General features: G+C 45.3%; 1 protein-coding gene across 1 annotated transcript; it reads left to right on the top strand.

Moving 5' to 3' along the window:
* Positions 1 to 799: 799 nt before the first annotated feature.
* LOC119312162 (L-ascorbate oxidase homolog) lies at positions 800 to 3,146 on the top strand. The gene is made up of 3 exons (XM_037587929.1): positions 800 to 938; positions 1,027 to 2,476; positions 2,575 to 3,146. The coding sequence occupies exons 2-3, from the start codon at positions 1,101 to 1,103 to the stop codon at positions 2,876 to 2,878; spliced, it is 1,680 nt and encodes a 559-aa protein (XP_037443826.1). The 5' UTR covers positions 800 to 938; positions 1,027 to 1,100; the 3' UTR covers positions 2,879 to 3,146.
* Positions 3,147 to 11,211: the final 8,065 nt, after the last annotated feature.

The following is an 11,211-nucleotide window of genomic DNA, read 5'->3' as shown; positions in this document are numbered from 1 at the left end:
GGGGGGCGCTCAACAATACATTACCTTGACCAAGCGGTCAGCTTGGTAAGCTACCTACAAAAATTTGCAACCAAAAAAAATAAATTCATTATCTTGAGAAGTACAAGTTACTTCGAACAAAAGCACACCAATACCGAGTGCAGTGGTTTGGTGCTCGGGCTACATGGAACACCTTTTCCGAAACATTCAAAAAATCACATTTTAAACTTTGAAAAAATTACATTGACATATGCATGTATACTACACGTGAAAATACATCGGTTTGCGAGATACACGGAAAGAAGTGAAAAATCGTCGGTTCTATATAGAGTAGTTAAGAGAGCACATACTGTTCACTGTGTTCAAAATCTCCAATTTGTCTTTTTTGTGTAGCTAGCTCGCGTGTCAATGTATTTCGTCATAAAAATTTACGTACATGGAGATGGGGTATACATCCGTATGATATTCTGGAAATGTTTTAGAATTTTTTAATCATTGAAACATTTTTTTCTTGGATTTTTTTAAGAACTTCATGTAGCCCGAGCACAAAAAGGCATTTCTGCGCCAAAACCTGTCAACATGGCAGGATCTAAGGGCTGGCTGCAGCTATGTGCGTGCTGTGCTGGGCTGTCCTGGCCCGAACTGGCCGGGGAGACGCTGGAACAGGTCTAAACAGGGACAGAGCGGCAACGGCGGCGAGACAGACACACGCTGCATACCTGCTTCCGGCCATTTCTCGGCACCGCTCCTTCGCCCCGCCATGCGCGGCGCTACCTATAAATCCCTGCCACGGCGCCCCCTCCTCACCCCGAAGCTCCCCGGTTGACCTCCCCGGTCTCCACATCCTTCTCCACACCGTCCTCCACCCCTCCCACAACCAGGGGACGTCTTCCATGGCATCCTCATAGACCACCCACCTATCCCGCCGCCCGCAACTCCTACATTACAAATCCTTCAAGGTACGCACGCACGCAGCCTGCAAATCGTCGTCGGATGCATGCAGTTTCCGATCAATTCATTCGAATGTGTTGGTATTTTGTGATGCAGAGAGCAGAACTTGATATATAGCGCTCGCCAGTCCGCCCAGCTAGCCCGCCCGCCTGCCACCGATCTTGGTTTTCATGACGACGACGATGACAATGCGCCGGACGGCGGCGGGGGGCGTCCTCCTGCTGGCGCTGCTGCTGCTGTCCACGACGGTGGCCCGGGCCGAGGACCCGTACGTGTTCATGGAGTGGCACGTGACGTACGGCACCAAGAACATCGTGGGCACGCCGCAGAAGGTGATCCTCATCAACGACGAGTTCCCGGGCCCCCGGATCAACTGCTCCTCCAACAACAACATCGTCATCAACGTCTTCAACCAGCTGGACCAGCCGCTGCTCTTCACCTGGAACGGCATCCAGCACCGCAAGAACTCGTGGCAGGACGGCCTCCCGGGCACCAACTGCCCCGTCGCCCCCGGCACCAACTACACCTACCACTGGCAGCCCAAGGACCAGATCGGCACCTTCTTCTACTTCCCCTCCATCGGCATGCAGCGCGTCGTCGGCGGCTTCGGCCTCATCAGCGTCGTCAGCCGCCTGCTCATCCCGGTCCCCTACGACCCGCCCGCCGACGACCTGCAGGTCCTCATCGGCGACTGGTTCACCAAGGACCACGCCGTCATGGCCGGCCTCCTCGACGCCGGCCGCAGCATCGGCCGCCCCGCGGGCGTGCTCATCAACGGCAGGGGCGGCAAGGAGGCGGCCAACCCGCCCATGTTCACCTGGGAGGCCGCCAAGACGTACCAGCTCCGCATCTGCAACGTCGGCATCAAGTCGTCGCTCAACTTCCGCATCCAGGGCCACGACATGAAGCTCGTCGAGATGGACGGCTCCCACACGATACAGGGCCTGTACGAGTCGCTCGACGTGCACGTGGGCCAGTGCATGTCCGTCCTCGTCGACGCCGACCAGAAGCCCGCGGACTACCTCATGGTGGCCTCCACCAGGTTCATGGCCGGCCCCAGCTCCGTCTCCGCCGTCATCCGCTACGCCGGCTCCAACACCCCGCCGGCGGCTAACGTCCCGGAGCCGCCGGCCGGCTGGGCCTGGTCGATCAACCAGTGGAGGTCCTTCCGGTGGAACCTGACGGCCAGCGCGGCGCGTCCCAACCCGCAGGGGTCCTACCACTACGGGCAGATCAACATCACCCGCACCATCAAGCTCATGGTCACCCGCGGCCATGTCGAGGGCAAGCTCAGGTACGGCTTCAACGGCGTGTCCCACGTGGACGGCGACACACCCCTGAAGCTCGCCGAGTACTTCAACGTCAGCGACCAGGTGTTCCATTACAACCAAATGGGCGACGAACCCCCTGCCGTGAACGGCCCCATGCACGTCGTGCCCAACGTCATCACCGCCGAGTTCCGCACCTTCATCGAGGTCGTCTTCGAGAACCCCGAGAAGAGCATGGACTCCGTCCACATCGACGGCTACGCCTTCTTCGCCGTCGGGTAACCCTAAGTTCTTGTGCTCAGGCATGCATTGCATGTACGGGCGGCGGCGCTGATGGAATTAATGGAAATGGAGTTGATGCATGTGGGTATTGCAGGATGGGGCCGGGGAAGTGGACGGCGGCGGAGAGGAAGACGTACAACCTGCTGGACGCGGTGAGCAGGCACACGATCCAGGTGTACCCGCGGTCGTGGTCGGCGGTGATGCTGACGTTCGACAACGCGGGGATGTGGAACGTGAGGACCAACCTGTGGGAGAGGCACTACCTCGGGGAGCAGCTCTACATGAGCGTCGTCTCGCCGGCGAGGTCGCTGCGCGACGAGTACAACATGCCAGAGAACGCCCTCCGCTGCGGCAAGGTCGTCGGCCTGCCGCTGCCGCCGTCCTACCTCCCCGCCTGAAGCCCTGACCCAGTTAATTAATCCATTGACAGATATGAAATTAAATGATTGATGTACACGAGGAGGTCTAGCTAGGCCGCCAGGATGAGTTTGTTTCCGTTATTGTATGTATGTATGTATGTATGTGTGTACGTACTCCATTCTTGTGTGTTGTGTAATTGTGTTACTGTTGTTGTCGTTCTTGGCGATCGATTTTTTTTTTTTTTTGCTTTGGTGGAATATATGATTAAGCATGGGGGCTAGTTTGCCCCTCTCAAAAGAACAAAGACAGAAGAAACATAGACTACCTTGGAAAGAAAATTAGGGCGTGTTTGTTTTCACTTTAGAACAGTAGTCGCATTGCATACCCTTCTCAACCCAGACTGATTGAGGAAAAACAGGCCCTAATACGCGATATGCAACTTATTTGGTTGCCTGCATCTCTAGTCCCTGCATTAGGTAATACGTAAGTGCACTTTGTTTGGTTGGCTGCATTGGCCCTAGCGGCACATGAACACGGTGTTTGGTTGCATACGGCGTACATGTTGTGCTTACCTTATATCCTAGTTGATGAGCTTACCCACAATGATCACACCTAGCACACCAACGCCACAACACAGCAATGGTGATGAACTGGGCGAAGATGATGAAGTTCTTCAGCTTCAGGCCGAACTGACGATCCACCTTAGCAATTTCCACTTTGACAACTCCAACCTTGGCACTGTCGACACTGCTGCCTCCGTGCTTTCGCACCCAGGCGGAGTAAGCTTGTTCTGTTTCCTGCCTAGTCTTGAACCCTCTATAGTTGTTGTTGCTATACGATGCCACTTATGCATTGGCTTCTTCCCATGAACTATAAACCCCTGAAACCTCATCGATGAACACGGCATACCACTTGCCCTAGCAATGCACAAGAGCAAGAGTTGAAGCAGCAAATCAATGGAGCACAAGTAGCAAGCAAAGTAGCACACAAATAACAATGGAGCAGAAGAGAAGTAAAGCATGCATGATCATACGACATAGCAAGTTCAACCTAGCACTACCTTGGTGTTAACCTACCACCACATCCAAAAGAGGGCATCGTCCTACCACCGCAAGTTCACCATCAGCGTGAGGGGTTAGTATATACCACCTCACCAAAATATACAGACCATCAAATAGTTTTTGAGCCCTTGCTACACAAAATGTACGTCGCCATCGTCATCATCGTCGTCGTCGCCACCGCCTTCACCGTCGGGGATCATGCACACTCGCAGGCAGCACTACTCTAGTAGTAGTGCTTGCCGAGCCAACTCCTGACCCACAGCACCTTGTGAGCGTCGGCCATGGCAACGAACCCAACACCCTGGGCCTTGTTGTCAAGCAGGTGGCTGAGAGCTGCCATGAGAGCCTCGTCACTGAATCCACCCTGGGTCATGACAGCGCCATACAGGTCAGGGTGGACGTCGAGGGGCTTGCACTCCCTGATGGTTGTTGCCACCTCCTTCACCGCCTCAGTCATGCTGCAAAGACATTGATCTCCTCCTCCATCAAGCCTCCTCTCTTCCTCTTCCTATCATGGACGGGGTCAAATGCCTTGTCGAAGGGCTTCGCAGCGGGCTTGTCAGGGCCATCAAGGACCTCGACGTCCGGTGTCCCAGGGAAGTCTGGCATGGGAGAACCAAGAGGCTCACCCGAGCCCATGTCATGCTTCCCAGTTGCCAGCCCGAAGGAGAAGATGTGCTGCATCTGGTTGTAGTTCTGGATGGGTGTGTTGAGGAACTCAGCGTCCCTTGGGTGGTCCTAAGAATGAAACACAAGTGTTGTTAGTTGCGATTAGGAGTAGGTAATGGTGGACAGCATGAAAAGGCAGAGGGCTATGAGCTAACCGCGACATGGCCGGCGTAGTGCTCTGCCTCCAGAACTATGGAGCAAGTGTTCTCATCCCATGAGGCGCCGCTCTCAGCTTGGACACTTGGATCCATCGACTTCTCCACTTCCTTAGGTGGTTGTACACCTGGGTGGCAGACACCTCTTGCCCACAGAACTCAAACACCCGCTTCGCAACGGTGTTCAAGTGCACCTCCTTGAAGCCCTTGTTAGTCCTAACTCCACTAGAGATGAGCTCACACATCTTGTTCAGCACGGATGTGGACATGAACGGCTGCCACTTCATGTTGTTCGACCTACCATCCTTCTTTGCCTTTGCTGCTGCTAGCTTAATTGCAGCGGCAGCAGCAGTAGTAGGAGGAGTTGGCTCAACAAGCACTACTGGCACATAGAGGGAATCAGACTTGAACACCTCTGAATCAGGTGCCATCTCGGACATAGGCTGCGAGTCCTCGACAAACAATGGAGCAAACTGGCTATCAGACACGACAAGGGCCTGACTAAGATCTTGCGTCTACGTGGTCATTCCTACAATCGTAGCACGCATTGACAGTGAGCATAGCACACAACATACCGGATAATCCATGAAAGCAGGAGCATACATGTACATGGTTCATCACTATCATAGCAAGCACATGCTTCATCACTATCATACTAAGCATACCAGACAATCTATGAGCAGGAACATACATCTACAACAAACAGCATGCTACAAATGGACCACCAATAGCTACAAATCACAGATCTAAGCATGATTCAACACAAGCACAGGGTTCAACTTCAAACTCTACTACTAATCTAGCCTACCACATGCTTGAACATCTAGCCCTACCACAAATTGCAACCGCGACATAGCAACCAACCATATCAGCTCACAGATCAGACCACTAATCAACCATGCATCTGGATCAAACCCTAGTTGCAGCTCAGATCTAGCTAGAAGAAACAGAGAGAAAGGGGGATTGAACTCACAGAGGCCATGGTTGCAGCTTGAGGACGAGGGGGCAGTGGTGGAAGATGAACGTCGGCCGGTGAAGGAGCTCCGACGCCGTGGACCGCCGGCTGATGAAGATGCGCCGCTTACCTGCTCGTCGGTGCCGATGCGCATCGGCGGGAAAGTGCGAACGGAGGAAGAATGGTGGCGGGAGTTGGGACGGTGAGGGAGGGGCTAAATAAGGGTGGAGCGGCGGGAGGTGAGCCGAAATCCTCCCGCCGATTTTTCGGCCACGCGGGCGAGCTCGCGCCATCTCCCCTGCTCGCACGAGCGGAGAAGCACGTCGCCCTCCCCTGCCTCGCCCGAGCCAGGCTCGCGAGCTACTGCCGATTCATGCGTTTCCCCTGGGCCTGGCCTGAACGTGCTTTAAGTTTCGTGCGATGCGGGCCGCACAGTGAATGCAGGAAACCAAACGGGCCAAATTCTTCCCGCCCGGGCCAGGCTGGGCCTAATGCGGGCAACCAAACACGCCCTTAAGGATCGGCTGGGAAAAAATCATTGCGGTAATCTCGACATATATGCCCTCTCAAATCATTGTAATGGGAGTTACTATAAAGTTAAACACATCATTTACCTACCTGTTCTTGTTAATTTTTACAGTTTTGCTAAGTCTCAGTCGACTGAGACTTTGTTATGTCTCGGATGATGCTCTATTCTTTTGATCTAGCATTGAGATTCGTGCAAAACAATTCCTTTTAGTTTTTCCTTTTTCTTCTTATATAATATATAACTTAATTGAGACTTGGTTAAGTTTCAGTCGACTGAGACCCTGTCACATCCTAATTTTTATAGGTGTGGCTAGATCTCAATCGAGTGGGACTTAACCAATCCTCAATCAAGTAATATTATACTAGATAAAAAAAGAAATAGAAAACAACTAAAAAGAAAATTTTGCACGAATCTTCATACAAGATCTAACGAATATATCATCGATTGAGACTTGACCAAGTCTCGGTCGACTGATATTTAACAACGCCAGATTTTTATATAATCAAGTCGCCTAATATTTTAAATTTAGGCAAGTCATTTTTTGGACCTTTGATTTTCTTTTGTCAAGATTTGTGCCGCTTTTCCTCCTGTCTCGTGTCATTATTGCTTACACCGTTGTTTTTAGAAACTCTTACATTATCTTTTGACTTGCCCCTGTCTGGGGTAAGTCAATTTTTTCACTTAGGTTGAATTTTTGACTTGCCCCTGTTTGGATAAGTCGATTTTTCTATTGGGCTTGAAGCCCGTGACACATGCCTGTTTTTTTGTATGTGTTTCGCTTTTGCTTTTCTTTATATTTTTCAGTCGGTTTTTCTTTTTTACATGGTTATTACGGGTATGAATATTTTTGGCATAACTTAAGCTATATGTAAGTCGCCTGAAAATTGATTTTGGGTCTGTTGATATTTTTGGCCATTGATTTCTGATTTGAAATTTGTGCTTCCTTTTTTCCTATTATGTTCTCTAAGTTGGTTTAGCCTTTTTACTGACCACATATTTGGGTTGGTCAATTTATTCCCTCCCTCGCTTTGTTCTTTTTTTTTCTTCTGTTTTTGTTTGTTTTTTCCTTCTATTTTTTATTTTTACTTATTAGTCATTTTTTTCTTTTGTGGGTATTTTCGGATGTTGTGTGAGTGTAAATGTAAACACACAAATACTACAAAATTTATGAACAAATTGCACTATTATATGATTATTCATTGCATAGTGAAATTTTAGTGTAAAGTTGTGTGCAGGTTTTTATTTGTAAAGGATAATACCAATGTTGCAAGTTCATTCTTCTGTATATATTTTTTCCATTTAGTTGTTGTTTTATTTTCTTTACTTTTTAAGAGTAATACCAATGCCACTGATTCATTCCTTTTTAGATTTTTTTGAAAATTACAACACTGTATACTTATTATTGCATATTTGAAAAATACAAAAAATTATGTGCGATTTTATCATTGTTTGTTATTTGTTTATTTTCTTTCTTCATAAATTTTAATACCGATGCCAGTAATTCATTCTTCCTTACAAAAAATAATTAAATTGATTTTTAGTTTTATTTTATTTTTTTCTACTTAAATGGTAATATCAGAGCCACCAGTCCATTCTTTCTTAGAAAAATTTTATTTTTGTCTTTTAGCTTTTATTTCATTTTTTCTTTTTTAATGGTAACACCAATACAAGTAATTCATTAGATCTTAGGAAAATTTCGTTTTGCCTAATTTCCACTATTATATGTCTATTCCTGTATATTATAAAAAAGTGTGATTCTATTTAAGTTGTGTGCAAATTTTGTGATTATGTGTTTATTATTTATCATTTCCTTTCTTCTTAATGGATAATACCAATGGCACTAATTCATTCTTTCTTAAAAACTTCATTATTCTGATTTTATTTTAGTTTTAGTTTCATTTTCTTTCATGTTAAAGGGTAATACCGAAGCTACTAATTCATTCTTTTTTAGAAAAACTTCATTATTTTGATTTTGTTTGAGTGTTTATTTCTTTTAGTTTTGTCTTTAATGGTAATACCAATGCCACTAATTCATACCTTCTTAGAAAACTTATTTTTTGTGAAAAAATCCACTGTTATGTTCATTCTACATATTCAAAAAAAGCGCAATTTTTGTGTAAGTTGTACGCACATTTTTTTCATTAGTTTTTATATTATTTCTTATTGAAGGTAATACCAATGCCACTAATTCATTATTCGCGCTATTCGTCACCCTGGATGAGGAATAGTTATTCTTCACCCCCTCTTTATTTTGACATCAATGCACCATATTTTTACGTTTCGTAAATTTTGTCTTATTTCATACAATAAAAGAGAACGCAAGAAAATATGTACTCGCTGTAAAAAATATTTTATGTTATGTAAAATTACGAAAGTAAAAACATACATAAAATGTGCTTTTCCTGGTCTTATAACCTATATTTTTGTTTTTATACCAAATTTTACATATTGAATCAATATGCATGTAACTATTTACTAGCCGAATGCCCGTGCGTTGCCACGGAATAAAAAATAATATAAACACAAAACAATTATTCTACTTTAGAAATATGCATTGAGCATGACAATATGTGATTTCAATTCTGAAGATTTACTTCCGCTGCATTTTGTTTTCCTTGTTGGACAGAATAGCACATCCAAAAAAAGGCTAGCTACAGTGGGCTAGTGCAAAATACTTAAACTTGGCTGCATTCGTTGAAGGTTCCTCATGTCATGCGTGCGTTGTATCCAGTCTTGATGTAGGGATGGTACTTCATTTAGTAATACTAAAATTATTCGTGTTACACCACTGTTGGCTAATCAAATTATTTGGGACATGTTCACGGTAATGTAAAATTGACAAATATTGTAGGAACAACAATTGCTTACGCATCAGACATATATAGTTCAAAAGATATCAAATACAATATATTTCCTTTCCATGTTCTTCAGGAAGTCATTTCGTTGCATGTTGTAGCTATAGTACATGTTATAAAGGTAGGTAGCTAGCTAAAAGGTAAAATGCAGAACTCATAAACTTGTGATGCGCATGCTCATATTTGCTTGGCAGTTGAGTGATGGTCCTCTCCTCTGGCTATCGAATATCTGATATCGTTGCCCGCCTCTTGGATGAGCAGAGTCAATTGCAAAAGCTGAGTTTCCCGGCGTTAGTAGAATTCTGGAGAAACCGTACCTTGGTATTTCAGTTGCTGCAGTCATAGTAGTGCAGTAGCAATGCATTGCTGACTCCATATCTACACACCACGTAATGTTTGACACAATATCTTTTATTGCAGTCCCTTCTGCAAGGCTATTATAGAGATAAAATTGTCGATATGTCTGCACTTGACACTATTGGTATTGATACCTACAAATGAAACTGACTCTTACCATTTCACCATACGATCCTGAAACAAAATTATGTGGCAGACAATTGAAAAAGGAACGAAACAACAATAACGCATCTCACTTCAGAATACTTGAACTATATTTGTTCCTGATTCATCCACGCAACTGAAGATTGAAATAGCATAAGCCCACCTTTCTTCACACTACAATCATTGACCAAATATTATACCTCAATTTCAGTTACTCTGATCTAGAAGGCTGACTCAAAACTGAACCAAGAATCAAATGAAAGCGAAACTGATTAAATAAACAAGCAAACGAAATATGGTTTGAACATCATTCTGCAGTTACTGCCTTTCACCCCAAAGGACATTGAATATCATACAAAATATAATTTGTACAGCGCCAATTTTGGCTCTAGTAGCCTTTCTTCTGAGCTACTGGGCTGTCACCAAGAGCAGCTTGTGATCTCAGACTCTGGTGACAAAGGCAAACAAGCCTTGTTCCAGGAGCCAAGCCGGCACCCAACACCACCAGCAAGACAGAAGTGCTCATGAGAGAAACCGCAAAGGGGCTTGCTAAAAAAACTCAATCTGGATGGAGGCTTCGTATAAGCTACTGGTCAGGATAATGTTGGGGCCATGGTATGGTCATATGGGACGATGAAGGAACGGTCACTTTGTCCACCAGCCAGAGGATCCCAAGTTTCGGTGACGCTATGGAGGCTGAGGCAAGTGCAGTGCTTGCAGGTTCGAAAGTCCTAGGTGATCTCTACAGGGCCGATGATGCTGGAACAATAAAACGAATTACTTTAAGCTGACCAACCAAGAAACTAATTGAAATAGGAGATCTCATAATCCACTCCATTCGTTAATAAGGAAAAAGTAAAACATGGACTATATAAATAAATCTACAATAGTTAGTTAGATGATAGCTCAGAACTTCTTCAGTTAGTACAATGAATCTCTTTATACATGTACCTATCTCTTCATAAATTCATAGACATGTCAGGTACCACGAACATGTTTTAGAATATTCTGTCTAGAAACTTGAAAGATTAAATAAAAAGAGGAGCAGTTGTCTATCAGGCCTTTTAACTGTTTATAACTATATACGGATTTCTTTCTCAATTCACTGGGAAAATTTATATATGCTATAATTCTCAGTGTATAGTACCATGGTTTAAATCAACCTACTGTCACCGAACCCACTGATTATATATCAGGAGAGGCATTTATAAGAGGTTCTCCAAAAGAAAGCTTTTATATTAAAATGAACCGGGTGCAAAGAACATGAAAGTAACTTTGGACAATTTTTTTTGGCTGAACCGGCTATGCAAGAACAATCTCTGATTAAAACATGAGTAGCTATCATGTTGTCAGTGTACACCCGAATGTAAGACTTCTTGTGATAACAAAAGCAAAGATCAGCTAATATTACGTCGTGGGAAATTGATGCACTAAGACTGCATCATGTATATACATGTGACAAGGAGATACAAAGGAGCATAAGCTTGTATGCGCATCTGATGTTGCAACAACTGAAAGCAATGCTCGATGTGAGCAGAAAATGCGAAGCTGTCTATGCAACACAAAATAGGTGCACTACAGTCATTGAGTCTTCACGGCTAATCCACGAGACTAACACACAGACCAACAGACTAACAGAGCATAGC

The sequence above is a fragment of the Triticum dicoccoides genome, chromosome 1A (genome assembly GCF_002162155.2).
Source record: "Triticum dicoccoides isolate Atlit2015 ecotype Zavitan chromosome 1A, WEW_v2.0, whole genome shotgun sequence".
NCBI lineage: Eukaryota > Viridiplantae > Streptophyta > Magnoliopsida > Poales > Poaceae > Triticum > Triticum dicoccoides.
Note: the sequence above shows the minus strand (reverse complement) of the source record. Positions and strands in the feature narration are given on the sequence as shown.